Genomic DNA, 17294 nt, shown 5'->3' on the forward strand with positions numbered 1-17294 from the left:
AAATGGGTGCACAGTATTGTTGCAGAATTGAAGTGGCTTTAGAAATTGGTTTGGGAAAGTGAAAATTGAGTTTAGTAATGAAATAGGGTAGGGAGGGGAAGCTCTAGGGAATTAATGTGGGGCCAATTGCAGGTTCAGCCCCTAGCAGTTTACTAACAATTTACTAATTCAAGTGCCTTCCATAATATCACATCACCAACAGTTTAATCACCAACAGTTTTCATATCCCCTTAACATTTTCCTGCAGTTTTAAGTCGTTTGCCTTTTATCATTGATGTTTTCTGCTGCCTTGCCATTTCAGTGGGCAATTACTTGGCGTCTCTTAAGAAGAGAAATAGAACTTCAAGCATGACAGTGTTTGATAAATTGCTAAGCGCCTATGCCTAACACTCTCAAAGAAAGGCATGACAGTTTTAAAATTAACTTTGAACCAAATTTCTAAGCTACCCAATGGAAGTCAGATTGCAAGTCAGATTGTCTGATTTTGTTTATGGAGCCATGCAGTCTGCCTAGAGATTGAATTCTTCCAAGCGTTATGAAGGTTGATCACCAAGGACAAGACTGTGGCCCAGGTGACTGCAAAATCATTTTGAAATGTGGGCAACGTTCTCTTTCCCTTTATTTTTATATTTTAAAGGAAATATTGCCATTTAAGGCCATAGGTGTATCTGTTCAGAAATAGCCTGCCCATGTCCCGATCTTTGGAACAAGTGTGATAAGCCTAGTTTGGCATAAGTTTCCTCTGGTGATCATTGTGCTTTAGCAGGTAACTTCCCAAGAGAAGAGGAGAGACAGGGGAGGAAAGAGGCATGGTGGGGGGGCCCAACAATAAACTTTCTCTTTTTTTGGTAATATATGAGCCGAGCTTTTGCATCAGCATCGTGTGGGTAGGTATCTTGATTTTGTTGGCAGAGCAAGAGATCAGAGGGGGCCCAGGGCATGGCTGGTAGCAACTGATTGGTTGCACTGTGTTTTCTTTGGGGCAGGGGCTGCTGCTAGGTTAAGTTAACCAAATTGAGTTGGTGTTGTCTGCTGGGGGGTTATTGCACTTGTTCCACAAAAAAACAACAACTAGGGAAAGTGGATGAGAAGATATACAGCAATCTCTAGGTAAGGAGAGTTGCTTAAATCAGAACAGCAATATCTTCCCCAATGAAAAGTAGGAAAGATGGCTGCATATATTTTAACTTTTTATTGGGAGATCCCGCAGACTTCTATTTTAAGTGTCTTTTTCACAGCTGTTGTTACGCTGCTACTAGATCTTTCAACTCAACAGGGACCTCCTCTGAGATTTCAAGTGGGAAATATATGAGCAGACCCTCAGATCTTTTCCAGTCTGTTAATTTCCCAGAGGTATGAAGTGTCATGTAAAAGTATCAGCTCAGCTCTGCCATATTTTTGGGGAGCACCCCTTGGCATATAAACCAGCGTGAAGTAACTATGAAGTTCATACATCAGTTTAATTTCCTAGATGTTATTTGCATAGCAGTAATGTTATTTTAGCACTCTATACACCCAAACAGCATTGTGAGATAAGACTTCGTGGACACTGTACACAATATACTCCCAAAGTCTCAAAGCAGGCATTACTGAAACTAGTGTTTAACTTCAGCAGATACGAAACTGAGCTACTGGCTGCTGCAGATTGAAGCTACAGTGAGTGGCGACTTAACCCGTGACTCTTTTAACAGAATTAAAAGAAGCCATAAATGGTACAGAGGCATATTTTTAACGAATTTTAAATATACATAGAATAAACAAAGAAACTGATCTTCCTCAGTTCCACACCCTGACTGTAATAGAGCCTTGACATAGTGGTGGCAGTAATACTGCACTTTTTGGCAATTACAGGTCATTTTGGATGAGGAAAAGGACGGACTGCATTCTGGCCCATACAATTGGGCCAGGAGGGATTGAGAAGAGATGGATAAAGGCGCTGTGAATGGGTAATCAAAGTGGTAGTTGTTAGGCACGTGGGAAAGAGAAATGCAGCAGTAGCAGCAGAGTGTGTGCACAACTCCTACAATGAAAGGCGTTGGAGTAGAAATATATATTGACCCCATAAGGGATCGAATTGTGGCAACCACTCGCACAACGGTCACGCCACTAGTGGGAGCCCCGTCCTTAATGTGGGGCAATAGTCAATTCCAACAGGCTGCTTGGGCTGGTAGAAGCATTGTGCCGTGTTAATATACAACATTTTTGCATCATCACACCGCTATCACTTGTGCAACAAGATTAGCTTGTGCAGTGCCAGCTCTCTCACCTTTTGCACGAATGTTGCTTTGGATCTTTACGAACCTGTGTATCACATACCTGGAATTAATTTCCTAGGTGAGTTTTATATTGAATTCCATTTCTGTGATAGCTTGTTTTGGTTTCCACGCTGGTCATGGATGATGTGAAATTCTGTCTTTTCCAGCCGCCATGGAAATATAGTGGACTAACCAAGAGGTGGGGACTGATTGCTCTGTTCCTCCTCTTGCCAGCTAACTTTGTGTTTCCATGTTGGCTGCAAAAGAAAGGCAAACCCCATCTTTTGCAACCAGCACAGAAAGCTAATGTGCTGGCGAAAGTGATCCATCCCTCCTCTGCCAGCCTGCTTGGTAGAAGGCATTGCCCCCTCCCCAAATCACTTAGCAGACTTGTTAAAAAATGCTCATGGTAATAACTATTATTGCGTACAAGGCTGTTCTAAGACCTGTCTGTAAATAAAAAGATAAGACAGTCCCTCCCCTGCAGGCTCACAATCGAGCCGACACAACACAAGAAATGAGGAGGAAAACGGAAAGCAAGTGAACAAGCCTATCCAACTTGTTTAATTTATTCCTTAATATCACAGCTGTACAATTTTCATACATACAGAGAGAAATGCATATTGGCTACACCATGTCATGTGGATGCATTTCCAATTATAATACAGTTAAGTGCAACTCCACTTGAAAAATGTACATTTTTTACAACTTATACAAAGTAAAGACTGCTACACTATTATCTGTGACAGTATAAAGCTTTGATTTATGTTAAGTTTCATTACTAAACCACTTCCTGGTTAAATACAAAATATACTAAATCATTTTAAAAAGGCCCTTGTGGTATTTGGCCAGTATATAAAATATGTTGTGTAAAATTTAACCTTTTGCACATTTTTTTAAAAAATAAGCTTGTAACTTGTAAGTTAAACATTTGTTATTGGGCTGCTAGAATCTGACATGTAACAGGACCCATGCTGTAACTTCTTCTTTGCTATTGCATTGATCGTCACCAGAAGAAATGAGCACCCTGATCCTAAACACATCCCTTAGAAGCAAGTCCCATTGAAAGGAATGGTCCTCAATTCCCATCAAGTTGTTTAAAATTGGGTGTAAGGCTGCAATCCTAAACCACTTTATTAGAAGTAGATAGGACTGGAAAAAATCGGAACTTATTTCCAAGTAAACAGCCATAATCCAACTCAAGTGCACTTAAGCCCAGTGAAATCAATGGGCATAAATATACTACACTCTTATAATGGATTTGACTGATGTCTTTAGGACAAGTTTGCAATGCACTGCTAGTTTATTTAACAGACTATAGAACAATTTTCTGGAAAGAGCAACAGCATTCCCATTTAAAGAAAGAAAAAAAAAAAGGAATGCTATCCAATAAATGTTTACTATCTACATTTTCATGGGCAGTTTTACCAACTTGTGGAAGTATGTTTTTAATAAAGATGAACCCAGACTTTACGTGCCAACTCTTTATCATCTAACTGTATGTTTGGGCCCAAAGAACCGTTTTCTTGTTGACAGCTGTATCAAAGGAAAAAACAAACATTTCCTCAGTCGCCATCCCTATTACAAGAATGCTCTGATTCGTAACCTCCTTAAAAAATATACATTTTACAATCCTGGCACCTCCACAAAAGGTGAGACAAAGAGAATAAATATTTGTTTTCACTGCTTTATTATCCTCTCATTTAGAAACTACCTGTTGTAGGCTCTTTCTTTTTTAGATTTCTCCAGCGCTTTGTCCATAGTTTTCTCATTTTCTCCTCTGCATTTGGGACAGTACCACTTGCCCTTTGGTTTATGATTGAGTCCCACACACGAAAAGTGAAACCATTCTATCGGGCACTCATCATTATCACAGCCTATCATTTCTCCATAGGAGACCTGATTACACAGACAATAGGTTGGCTCATTCGGATCAATGGGGAGGTCGGCTGGAGAAGCCTCCCTCTCTGCTTTAGCTTTGGACCGCTTCTTTTTATTGGACTTTTTCGCTTTCTTCTCCTTAGGAGTTCCTGAGGTGATATCGTCGTGGTCGTGATTATTAGAAGCGTTCTCTCGGTTCTCGTTATTTCTTTGCCGCCGGGACCGTTTGTTATTGGGCTTCTCGGCCTGAGTGATTGTCTCGTTCTTTGACTTATCTTGGTTAGTTTTGCCACTGTTCCCAGTCGTGTCATTGGTCTCCTGGCAGGTCTCAAACAGTTCTACGTGGCTGTCAACTTGCCTGGTTCTGTTCTCAACAAGTTCTACCATTTGGCTGACAATCTGGATCTTCTCGTCTCCCAGTTCTTGACTCCGGATCAGGGCTCTCTGTATTAAGTGCAAAAGCCTCCTCTTTTGTACTGCATCAGTCTCCCGTTTGAATTTTTCGTAATAATCATCCAGCTCCTTTAGGATCTCTGTGAAGAAAGGATAAGATTATATTACTTCCCAACCTCATGCATAATACAGCACTTGAGCTTTGTCACAGATGTGTCATCAAAAGTTTTTTTTGTGGGGGGGGGGGAACACCTAAAACTTCCCACACTTTAAAGTGTGGATTCTAAACACAGGTACTCTGAGGTGAGTTGCATTGAAATACAGTGGTACCTCAGGTTACATACGCTTCAGGTTACATACGCTTCAGGTTACACACTCCACTAACCCAGAAATAGTGCTTCAGGTTAAGAACTTTGCTTCAGGGTAAGAACAGAAATCGGGCTCCGGCGGCGCAGCAGCAGCAGGAGGCCCCATTAGCTAAAGTGGTGCTTCAGGTTAAGAACAGTTTCAGGTTAAGAACGGACCTCCAGAACGAATTAAGTACTTAACCTGAGATACCACTGTATGTCCCATATAAATACAGTAAGAACAAAATAATGGAACTCCTTTCCTAGGGAGGCTAGCCCCACCCTCTGTTTACTATCTTTGGCAGTATTCTTATAGCAAGATCTTCTGGGATGAGCAGGGCTAGGATCTAAGACATCTCTGCCTGAGCAGGGAGGTTCCTAGTGCAGCCCTATCCCCTACTCAGCCCAGATAGGCCTGCATATCTCTCTAGCTCAGCCTGGGCCCATTAGGTGGGTGTCAAGCAGGCATTAAGTCCTCAAAAAGGGGCATTGCTTGGGCTGACAGGTGGGAGGATTTAGGCTGCATCCTAAGCCCATTCAGCATCCTCACTGTGAGCTGGAAACCCAGCACTAAGCCAGGAAAAAAGGGGCATAGCTCAAGCTCTGTTTAAAGACTTCTTTCCTCTCCGCTAGGGTTAGGCCAGCTCAACCAGTGGGAGACTTGCTCCAGAATAGAGTTTGGCTCTTGCATACTTTACACCAGGGGTTGGCAAACTAAGGCCCAGGGGCCGGATCAGGCCCAATTGCCTTTAAGATCTGGTCCGCGGTCTGTCTGTGGATTGGCATGGGGATTCTGTTTGTTTGTGCCATTCCCCCCCCTCCCCGCACCATTCCATTCCTCCCCCTAAACACACACCACAGCGGTGCCTCCTCCCTCCCTCCTCCTGGCTTCTCCCTGCCCTGCCTAGAGTGGGAAGGGGGCTGGGCTGAGCTGGCTGAGCGCCATTTTAAGCAGCCCCTCTCCAGAACCAACCCTTTCGCGCCGCTCATCTTCCCACCACCGCCACCCTGGTGATCCTGTGGGCCAGAGAGCGGAGCGGACGAGCTCCCTCTGCCTACCCATGAGAAGCAGCAGTGGCGGCAGCCCCTGGGAAGGTAAGCGCAGTGGCTGGGGCATGGGGAGGACTACTTGCCCCCCTTGCCTCTTCTTCCAGCTCCCCCCCACCCCCGGTGCCACTTCTCTGGCCCGCCACAAGGTCTGAGGGACAGTGGACCGGCCCGCGGCTTAAATTTTTTGCCAACCCCTGCTTTACACCCAACTTAACACCAGGTTCTTTGTGTACAGGCCTGCCCTGCCTAGCAAGCAAAAGCTGTGCTTTTCCAGAGGGCTGACAAGACAGTTGGTGCGATTGCTCTGATTTTATTCTGCTTGTTTTCTATCTGCGGCTTAACAAATGAGCTATTCTTGCCTCTGTTTTGCTTATGGTGCTTTGTTTTGTATTTTGTGAGCTGCCTTGGAGATCTCTTTTTCCTTTTTTTTAAAGGAAGGTCAATTACCTAAAACGCTTAATCAACATTTAAAACGTTTGAATATGCACAGGACTGCAACTCTATTTTAAAAGCATGCTGCATACTAAGTAAACAAGCCCTCCAACATCATCCTGGTTCTTACTCCCAGGTAAGTCTTGGGCACAGGGTTGCAAGCCCAAGTCCGCTATACCCAGTCAGGGAAAAGTGTGGGGTAGAAGTAGATATTAAACTACCAATTCTCATATATGTTATATAAGTTTGAATTCATGTTTATAATGGGTAAAACATAAGTAATATAGCAGCCTTATATAGTAAGAAAAGAAAACCATGGATGGTTGGGTGGGAAGTCATGGATATGAGAGATTGGTGCTGAATGTTGTTTAAAAGAATTTGCAAAATCTGAAAAGTTAATTAAAAAGCTTGTGGTTTTTTAAAAAAGAATATATAACAACTTCCGTTGCTTCGCATTTTAAAAGACGTGTGCTTAGTAGGTGCCTCGCATGTACCAAAACACGTAACGTGTGAAAGGAACGAAGCACCAAAAGGGGGGGGGGAGTTGTTTTTTACAACAAGAGTGTCGGTTTAGGTTACCTCCTGGTGCCAAAGCGCACACGGTGAGAAACCTGAAGAAATAAAACAAAACAAAATTGCTAATGGTAAATGCCGGAGGAGGAAAGCAACAGGGCGAAGAGCCGTAAGGGGTTAAAAGAAAGTAACTACATGCCCCGCCCCTTCACCACAAAAAAAAAGGGTATCCGCACCCACTGAGCCATTGGAAGAGGGTCCTGTTTATCACACCCACCTACCAGGGCTCTCAGCCAACCAGAGAACGCCTGCCGCCCTTGCCCCGCCTCCTCCTTTTCGGGAGCGAGGCCACACCCTCCCCACGGGATGCGTCTTCGGGGTCCATTGTTCTTAGAAGGGAAGTGGCCGTGTTAAGAGCCGTTTCTCTCCTCCCTCCGCCGCCTTTTTACGGCTTCCTCAGCAGAACGTCCGCGAGCAGAAGAATCTGCTCGGCCGGCCAATCACCACCCGGCCAATCCAAGCAGTACCCGCCTCAGACTGAAGCAAGCCATACGGAGAAAAGATTCGGACCCAATAGCCCGCCCTCTGCCTTAAGCGCTTCTCCGCCAATCGAAAGGGAAAGCCCCAAGCGAATCTCCACCCGCTTTAAGCCAACGTTCCAATCAGATGTTTAAAGGCGGAGCTTACTGCGACCCTCATATTTCCACATCCACCTGTCAGTCACCATTAGCTTCCGACGCTTCCTGCAACTAGAGGAGCCAATCACAGGCTAAGAAACGGACGGGGCAGTTCGAACTATTACAACAAACCTCCCACTGCTTCTCTCTCTCTTCTTCGCTCCCTCTCCCCCTCCCCAACCCGGTTTCCACCGTTCGCTTTCGTCAGCGCCACTAGAAGGCGGGGCTTCGTAGAGAATTCAGCGGGACCAATCCCTGGGCAACAGGGCGGGGCCACGGCTGTTTCATGAGGGAAGTTCTGGCCAATAATGGGAAAATGGAGGCGGGGCGGGCACGACAGGGTAATGACGGTGAGTATAAAAACCGCTGTGACGGCGCTTCTCACTCTTTCTAGAGCTGAAGCGCGAAGGTGCCTCCCTTTAGCGCAGTACGGAGTGCTTGTAGCTGGTTGAAATGCCCGCCCTTGTCCTTTAAAACAACAGCCCCCCGCCTCCCGGTCTTCCTCATCCCCTAACCACGCAGTCAAGCCCTCAAGTTTTGATGTTTCGTCACTTTCTTTATCTCGCGCTTCTCCTCTCTCCCTATTTACGACACATTAAAAACTCGTCGCACGAAAGGTCTCGAATGGATACTTGCTGCGTTCTCTCTCCCCGCCCCCCCCCCCCCGCTTCATAAGCACAGCAGTAGCCTGCCAGGTTTCCAACCCGCCTTCCTCGCCCCTGGAGAAAAAAGGGGGAGCTGAATGTGTAACGGGCACCCCTGTGTCACCTCTACCACCGGCAGCAGTAGCACTCTTTCCAACCCCCCCCCCCACGCCTTTTACCTCTCTCAGCACCAAGTGACAAAGGACCTTTCGAGCCCCCTCAATAACTAAAAAAAAATCCCCACCATTTCCCTAGCTGCAGACTTGAGTGCGGGAGAAGACAGCCTCCCCTCCCCTCACCGCCAAAAAAGGGCTAGAAAATACTGTATGAGTTTCAGCACAGGGAGGAAAAGAAAAAGAGGGAGGGAAGGAGGGGGGGTCGCTTAGCAAAGCAGTACATCCCCAACCCACACAGTATTTATATAATCTTTTCCCCTTTCCATAGTCTCTCTTTCTCTCTCTCCCCCCCCCCGGTTTACAGATACTTGACAGGAGAGGACTGTTTTAAAAGCAAAATGCCCATTGAAAAAAAGAAGAAGGCAACAAGCCCTGCCCACCCCCCCCTCCACTCTCTATCTAATCCTCCCTCCCCTCCCTTACTAGCACCCTCTCTCCTACTACAGCCATTGCGAAGGCTAGAAATTCCTCAATGTTGTAACTGGGATCGCTGCCCCCCCTTCTTTTTGCCCTCTTTCTTCCAACACCCCCTACACACACACCACTGTCCCGCTGTCCCCACAAAACATACTCTCTCTCAACCCAGAAAAGAGAAACAGCCGCCTCAGTGCCCCATGCGTCCTGATCCTCCAGCCCCTCCTCTGCCCTTACTGCTGCCGCTGCCGCCGCCGCCTTTTTTGTCCAGCAATTTTTCAAAAAACCTAAAAAGCAAAGTCTTTGCTTTAATAGCAGGAGCCCCAAAGAAGACCTTTTGTTCCGCCCCAAGGAAGGGAAGGGGAGGGAAGGGGAAAAACACACACACATACACAACCCACCCCTCCATCTATCTCTGCAGAGCAGCCCCCTTCTCCTGCCTCTCCTCCTCGAATCTTTTCGCCCCTCTTTCCTTTTGCTTTCTGCTTGCCTTCTCACAAAATAAATAAATAAGATTTTCAAAGCTTTGCCATCCGCTTCGGGATGAAACCGGGGAGAGGGGGTGGTGGTGGAGAGAGAGAGAGAGAGAGAGAGATCATCCCTGCAGAAAAGGCAAAATAATATCATCATCATCATCTATGTAGCTTCTACGTACTCTCCCGCACACGAACACATAAAGGAGAAAAGCACTTACCTTGATATTTGGCGTCAATTTCCCTCATCAGGGAGACATTTCTCTGCAGATCGAAGGGCAGAGATTCGATGGAGTCCAGGTAATCCTCCACATAGTTCGCTAAATGAAGCTGCTCTCCGTTTGCAGGGTTCAACATTTTCATCCGGCCGAAAATTGTGAGTATAGATATATCTATATATCTCTCTCCTCCTCTCACCCCCTAAATGGGCGAGAGTTTTCCTTTCAAACACAGCAGCCCCCAATGGCAGAGTCTCCGTCCTCGCCGCTTCTCTTTTCCGCCTCCTGTTCCTTCGGATCTCGCCAAAAAAAGGAGAAAAGAACCCACTCCAAAAAGGGGGGAAAGAAAAAAAAAAGAGAGAGTGAGAGCTACATCTGAGTCCTTTTCTTCCCGGAGTAGAAAGGCAGGCAGGCAAGGCAAGGCAGGCGCGCGCGCACACACACACACAACCCGAGAGTCCCTACAGCCTCAGAGCAGCCGTAGCAGCTGATTGAATGGCTGTCGTTGTCGGTAACTCACCAAGGAGGTGGTACGAACAATCGGAGAGGGATTTGTGTGTGTGTGTACAAGAGACGGGAGGGGAAGCTTAAAAAAAAGAAAAAGACAAATACGATCTGTTCTGCTCTGCCTACAGATAGGCAGAAGGGGAGGAGAAGCTCCTCTCGGCGAATGCAGCTGCTGCTCCTGTTCCGCCGGTGGGTATGAATGCAGCCTCTCCTCTACGCGCCGCACTTGATCCAACGTGGAAAACCCAAATACCAGTTTCAAACACTTGGGAAACATTCAGCCCCGCCGCCTAGGGCGCATGCGCACCACTCCCATCTACCTTGAACACCACCACCACCAACCCCCCCCCGCCGCGACACTAAACAGCAGAGGCGCTCGATGTGCTTCTCTGTCTGTATGAGCGTTGCATTTCCCTCTCTCGCTACTGGCGGAGAAGGAAGTGAGGGAGGCGCGGGTGGGGTAAGGAAGCAGGCAGCTCGCTCGCTGCTGAGATGCGCGGATCCTGGGTGTCGTGTGCATTGCGAGAGCAAAACACTCTTCCTCCCCCACCAATGCAGACGTGCCTCACGCACGGAGGGGACGGGAGTTGGAACTGTGGGCTTGCTTGCGGCTTCCGGGAATGCACACGCGTGCCGAAGGATCCAGCCGTGCGCCGGCTGCATCGCAGGGTGGCAGCAACGTAGGGCCTTCATTATTTGTTGCTGCTTGACTTAAAGCAAAGCGAGAGAGCGAGTTTGCGAGCGGGGTTCGCCTCCGCTTAAACGGGGGTGCTTAAACCCTGGCGCTTTTGCACACGTGCTTGGAAACACGCGTGCAACTCCCGAGGATGGTCTGGATTGCTGCGAGCGAGCGAGCCCCGGTTTCTGACAACGCAAGGACCGAGGGAGGCGTGTTGTGTTGTGTGGGGAGGGTGGGCTGTGAAAGACACGATGCTCTCTACACACCCTTAGTTTGCAAGACTCCCCCCCCCCCGCTTAAAACAGAGGCGGCCTTTTTTTTTTTTCTCCTTTCCCTCCTTGAAAACTAACAACCGGAGCAACCGCATCGAGAACTATAATCCAAGTTAAAGGCAGCGCCTCTGGCCAATCGCAGCTCAGCCTCGCGCTCCACCCCTCCGCTTCGGCCGCCCAATGGGAGGTCGCGGGTTCATGGTGGTTGAGGAGGAGGGAGGGGGGCCGGAAGAGAGCGAGCGACGAGGAAGGCGGCGGCGGCGCGTGCGCACGCCGTCATCCATGGAACGAGAAAATGGAGGGTGCGAAGCGGGAGGAGGGAGGGAGTGAAAGGGAACTACATTTCCCAGCAGCCTTTTCTTTTCTCTCCCGCACCGCAGGCCGCATGCGCCTGGGTTGTGGCCATTGCAGTCCCGACATAGGGGTAACCCCCCACTGCTTTTTAAGGTTGCCTGATCTGAAAACCAAGGCACACTCGGCTGCAGAAAACAAAAGGAGGGGGACGCGTGGGGAACGAGGTTACTTAGCGCCCGGCAGTTATTTGCCGGTGTTAATTCATTCAAATGTATTCCTCACCCACTCCCCGTAGCCTGAGAATGGAAGTAGCTGGTGCAAGCATTCCTAAATAGGCGTGCTGCTGGTGCGAAAGAGGCGTTGCGATTTAGGGCACATGGGTGAATTGGGATCGCTGGGAAAAGGTGGCCGGGAGCGGGCAGTAGAATAAAAAAAGGCCTCTGCAGCTGGAAAGTGGTAGCAAATGCCATACTTGGTTCCTGCTGCCGGTTGTTCTCGCCCGCTATAGATCTCGAGCGGAAAAGGCAAAATGTTTTCACAACTGGGGTTTGTGAACACTTTCCACAAACCAACAACACTGGGTTGTCGGCAGGATAAACTTAGGGTTTTAAATAATGCACGCTGTCGCCTGGGATGCTGTATAGAAAATAGACAAGAAAGACGATTTTTTTTTTGTTTTAAAAGCAAAGCAAAAAAGCAAACTTATCGCGATTTCCTGCAAACGGCTTCTCTTAAAAGTACGGGCGATGCGCAGCAGCCGCTGTCTCGGATCTAACATTTTTGAAAGTGAGATACTGTATTCCTGAATGGCGCTACGGGGATACCTGCATACTCTGCGCAAGCGGGGTGGCGGCGGCAGTGCCCACTTGGGGGGCGGGCAGAGTACTAATCCGGCAGGCGAGGAACGGGAGACTTTGCCTTCGATCACCAGGGACCATTACGATCTGCAGCAAACTCTTCGCCCAACATAAAGGAGAGTCAGGAAGATGCATCAGCGGCCACCTTCGCTGCTCATTACTTAGCTCAGCTTCTGGAAATAGCATCGCCAAAACCGCGAGGGTGGTGGGAGAGATGCCTTCCCTTAAAAGCATGGATCTGTATCCATTCCAAACCGCTCGGTTTTTCCCTCTCCAAAGCGCGATGCGGGAGGGGGGGTAGATTTCCAAAGGAAGCAGCTTCTTTTATTCTATGCTATGTCCTTCACAACCCGTTGCCAAGAACAGGGATCTGGATTTGCCCCAATAAGCTCGTTTAATAAGAGTTTCCCTGATCCGCCGCTGCTGAAGCCATGATCAAATAGTGGTGGATCTCGCTGGTAGCAGAAGGGGAGGAGCTCTCCCAAAAGACACGGTGCTTTGTTGTCTTCCACGTCTCCACCGGCTAGCAGGAAGGTTCACTTTTCCTTTCTGCATTTTCTGCACCAGGCAACAATGGCTATTACTGTACATGTAAGAAGCAAGAAACACCCACACATCATCCCCCTAAAAAAATCCTTGAAGCCCATTGGTTAAGTCATGAAAGACACACTCCCCCCCCCTTCCTCTCCCGCCTTTCGCTTCCCGGAATCTGCAGCCTGTAATTTGTTAATTTTTCCTTTCCTCTTTCTCTTCCCCCCTGCATCTTTTAGTTCTGTCTGGTAGAAAGCGAAACAAAGTCGGGTTTCCTAAAAACGATGCTCAGTGCTTTAGAGTCTTCTGGAACTCAAGAGAAACTATGGCTCCAGATCTAGACACACTTACCTGTGAGTAAGCTCCATTGAACTCAGTGGAGTTTACTTTGATGTATAGGTTTGCAGGGTTAGTATTTGTATGGCAAAGCCTGGTACCCTTTCTATAATCAGAGTCTATAGGACAGCACAGTACAGTTTGGGGCAGGAAGATTTTTCTCACTTGGGTGGCCTCCCCCCTCCCCAACTAGCAATTAGATACGTTGATTAGCCCCTTAATTTAGCCTCATTTACTCCAGTTTAACAGAAATAATGCTGCTGACTTAGACAAAACATAAATCATATTTTTTAATTGTGTTCTCTTAAGCTGCTATATGCATTACAGTAAACGTTATTTTTTTGCACACAGAGTTGTGGATGCAATGAAACATGTTATACCAAGATAAAGCATTGGACACAGACTAAGGCTGCAAATCTGTACACACTTTTCTGGGAGCATGTCCCATTGAACTCAAATGTAACTTGATAAATTTTCCTGCAGTCACGTCAGTTTTTGGTGGGTGGGTAGGTAGGGGGGTGACATGACTGCAGGAAAATTTATCGGGTTACGTTCAGGAATCCTGAAGAAAACGATAGGATACCTGTGGGCCCATTTCCTTGTCTGGTTGCAGAACAGTGGGTGCTTCTTGACTTGGGGTGTATGTGTATGAGAGATTCAATTGCACACTGGCAAATTCAGCTTGTGCAGACACTTGTTATGACTAAATGCACTTTTAAAAGTACATGTGATTTTGGACTACCACTGAATTAAATCGAAGATAAAAATGCTTACCTTCGACTGGATTGTGCCCTTTTTAAAAAACAAACAAACTGTATTGCTGCTGGGAGATGCTGATTTCAATAGTGTGTTGGGGTCTGGAGTAGCGTAAAATCCAATCTTGGGGAAGAGTTACCAAGAACATCTGGTTGGGATCCCACTTGTTTGGGACACCGAAGGCAAATACCTCCTGCCAACTTGTCATCGACAAGACCAAGGACAAATGGACTTTCAGAGGCCGTTCTGGCTGTTGTAGCGTGATCCATTTCTGTACATGATTACTCCAAAGTATGTCACACTATGTTCTGTGGAGCTTTCCCCCTAGTAAATGTGTCTTGAACTGCAGCCTTAATTGGACCAACAAAGAACCAGCACAGAACACGTTTATACTCATCTACATGACTCAACAATTAAAAAATGCTCGGCTGTAGAGGCCCAAGGGCTGCAAAATGATGTAAATGAGCCATTGACAAGAATAGATTCTGGATTGGCCACCCCAATAAAAGCTATAAGCCTTTTCTGTGGATCTTCTGCCAAGGAACAAGTGGACTGATGTAAAATACTAATAACCAGGAAATGTTTAGGCATTTGTAGGAATCCTGGCTAATTTTTCTCCTATAATTACAAAGCAGTACAGTAATAAGTACCGCAGTAATCAAATAACACACTTTCTGAGGCTCACATGATTGTCAGCTGCCCCATTCAGTCTTCCACTGAGAGCGAGTGCCTTATTTCCCATATTACTGTAGGTTTTGTTTCATTTCGATAAATAAAATTATATTTTATGGTTTAAAAAAATAAATAAAAAATAACACTCTTTCACATTTACCCCCCTCCCCCATACCTTGCACTTTGTAAAAGATAAATAAATCCGATTCCAAAAATTAAGATCCTGGTTCCTCTTAATAACTTTTGCCGTGCGACGCTCATTCAGATTGGAAACCTTGCTCTTTGTAGATCTGGAGCGAGGCTAGTGCTAAAACCAACTGCCGCCGTCGCCCGCGCTCGGAGCTCTCCGGGGGTTTTACATTTTACGGTGCTAACCAGATCCGTTCCACCGACTTCAAAAAAAAAAAGGATGTCGCGGGGCGATGGAGGGCAAGGAAGCCTACGCGCCTCAGGCGCCCTTTCCCAGCAATTCATTCTCCTTGAAAGGACTTCACGCGCGCATTGCATCGGAAGCTATACTTTTATCTGCTAAGGACGGCCGCGCTATTTCCAAGGTCGGTGGGAACCGGGAGAGCAGGGGATTTGGAAGAAGAGACGAGGGGAAGGAATGCGAAAGCTATTGCAGCCGAGGCGCTATTCTACCACCGCGGCGAGCAAGCCTCCGCTTTCCCCTCCCAGCTTCAGGCAGAGAAGGCTCCTCCTTTTCCTGCTGGGTTGTCTGGCTGTAGCCGCACAGGCGGCGCCGGCTGTTGCTACAGGCGAGGCAGGCTGTGCGCGTCTCCCTTTCCTCTTCCGAGCGGTTCCGGCGCCCGCGCAGCGCCGCCCTCGTTACGCCAAGGAGGAGGCGCGCCTCCTCCTCATTGCATTTCTGCAGCCCGACCATGCGGGCGCCGCAGCCCGTGGCGTTGCCGGCCTGGGCGCAAAGCAGCTGATTTGTAAAGAGGAGCCGGGAAACCAAACCCCAAGCACCCCAACCAGGCTTGGGTGCCGCCGTCGAGGAGCATGCTTCGCGCTTGCTTGGTTCCTTGGCGCGCCGGCGGCGGCTGCTCCTCCTCCTGCTCCTCGCAGTGTCTGGGTTTCAGGCGTTATGGGAGACTGGCCCTCCTCCGCCTAGCAGCCGGCGAAGGTGCTTCAGCTGCCGAAGGCAAGCATCTTCTGGGCGTCGCTTCCCGGAGAGCAAGGTGCAGCGGTGGTCCGGAGCGCGGGACCAAGTGGATCCAGCCCGCGGGCCGGGACAGCGGCATCCAGGCGTACAACAGCCTGAGCAGAAGGAAAGAGCCTCTCATCCTGCGAAACGCGGATGTGGTGACTTGGTTAGAATACTTAGAAAATTGTGCTCCTATTCCTTTTAATTTACCCGCCCCCCCTTTGCCGGGACACCTTCATAGCTAGCAATAAAATGGGTAGGTAAATAATAAATAGGTAAATAGATAAATAAAATGGATTCCTTTCCGCCCCCCGCCCCCAGCAGTGAAGAGGGAAAACTCACCTTTTGAGATGTTGCAGTTTGTTAGAAACTAGGCTCCCAGGGGAGCTAGTAATTAGTAATTCAGTACATTTGGGTCTAGCTAAATATTAAAATTGGGACGCAGGTGGCGCTGTGGGTTAAAGCCTCAGCGCCTAGGGCTTGCCGATCGAAAGGTCGGCGGTTCGAATCCCTGCGGCGGGGTGCGCTCCCGCTGCTCGGTCCCTGCTCCTGCCAACCTAGCAGTTCGAAAGCACCTCCGGGTGCAAGTAGATAAATAGGGACCGCTTACCAGCGGGAAGGTAAACGGCGTTTCCGTGTGCGGCTCTGGCTGGCCAGAGCAGCGATGTCACGCTGGCCACGTGACCCGGAAGTGTCTCCGGACAGCGCTGGCCCCTGGCCTCTTAAGTGAGATGGGTGCACAACCCCAGAGTCTGTCAAGACTGGCCCGTACGGGCAGGGGTACCTTTACCTTTACCTTTTTAAATATTAAAATATTAGTACGTGGGTGGTGCTGTGGTCTAAACCACAGAGCCTAGGGCTTGGTGATCAGAAGGTCGGTGGTTCGAATCCCCGCAATGGGGTGAGCTCCTGTTGCTCTGCCCCTGCTGCTGCCAACCTAGCAGTTCGAAAGCACATCAAAGTGCAAGTAGATAAATAGGTACCGCTCCGGCGGGAAGGTAAATGGCGTTTCCGTGTGCTGCTCTGGTTTGCCAGAAGCGGCTTGGTCATGCTGGCCACATGTACGCCGGCTCCCTCGGCCAGTAAAGCGAGATGAGCACTGCAACCCCAGAGTCGTCCGTGACTGGACCTTACAGTCAGGGGTCCCTTTACCTAAATATTGAAAACCAGCAAAAGTTGTGGCACCATCCTTGGGTGCTTTATGTGGAAGTAAGTTGGATGGAACTTACAATTAGGTGTGCATAGGATTTATTTGTAGGGTTTTGCTCAGTAATCTGGCTCACAGCAATATGTGGCCTGTGCTTTTAAAGTTGAAACCAGAATTGCACCATGGCATAATGGATACAGACTTTGAGAGAGGTAGGGAAGCAATTTCTCAGAAGGTGTGCAAGTAAGCCGAAGGCTGAGACATGGTGGAGAGCAGGGACACTGAATGCAACAGGTGTGAGTTTAAAAATGGGGAAATCAAGGTGTTGGGTACCCCCTTAAAACAAGGCAAGGCCAGGAACAGAATAACAGAAAGCTTTAGGCAAACTTGACAGAGGAGGCAGCAGTTAAGGAACGTGGGCAAGGACCAAGTCCAGGAAGCTTGTATTGTTTGCTTAACAAAGACTTGTTTTTTTCCAGGGGGGCGGAATTAGTTTTCCCTACTGTGCCTAAAGTGGTTTCAGAGGTCATGTGCTTCACCCTCCTTATTCTACTGTGTAATGGCTGATGTGAATTTTGAAACTAATCATTATGTAACGCCTTCTGGTGTTTTTCTTAGTAGAT

At 48.0% G+C, this 17294-nt stretch overlaps 2 protein-coding genes across 4 annotated transcripts in view; one reads left to right on the forward strand and one right to left on the reverse strand.

The window, feature by feature from the left end:
- Positions 1-2791: 2791 nt before the first annotated feature.
- On the reverse strand, positions 2792-10618 carry ING1 (inhibitor of growth family member 1). 2 transcript variants are annotated; one of them, XM_079973044.1, is made up of 2 exons: positions 9477-10618; positions 2792-4669 (listed from the first exon to the last, which is right to left on the reverse strand). In XM_079973044.1, the coding sequence occupies exons 1-2, from the start codon at positions 9616-9618 to the stop codon at positions 3966-3968; spliced, it is 846 nt and encodes a 281-aa protein (XP_079829170.1). In that variant the 5' UTR covers positions 9619-10618; the 3' UTR covers positions 2792-3965. The 2 variants fall into 2 exon arrangements, with proteins under 2 accessions (XP_079829170.1, XP_079829171.1); XM_079973045.1 differs by lacking the exon at positions 9477-10618 and adding an exon at positions 7559-7653.
- Positions 10619-15136: 4518 nt separating this feature from the next.
- The window catches only part of CARS2 (cysteinyl-tRNA synthetase 2, mitochondrial), a 36323-nt gene continuing 34165 nt past the window's right edge, over positions 15137-17294 (forward strand). For both annotated transcript variants that reach the window (XR_013837856.1, XM_079972726.1), the window contains exon 1: positions 15137-15690. Coding sequence is in view for 1 of the 2 variants with exons in the window: in XM_079972726.1 (XP_079828852.1) it covers positions 15380-15690 (311 nt within the window). In the remaining variant the exon portion in view is untranslated. The remainder of the gene's footprint in view (positions 15691-17294) is intronic.

This window comes from Podarcis cretensis (assembly GCF_951804945.1).
Source record: "Podarcis cretensis genome assembly, chromosome: 4".
NCBI classification, from domain to species: domain Eukaryota; kingdom Metazoa; phylum Chordata; class Lepidosauria; order Squamata; family Lacertidae; genus Podarcis; species Podarcis cretensis.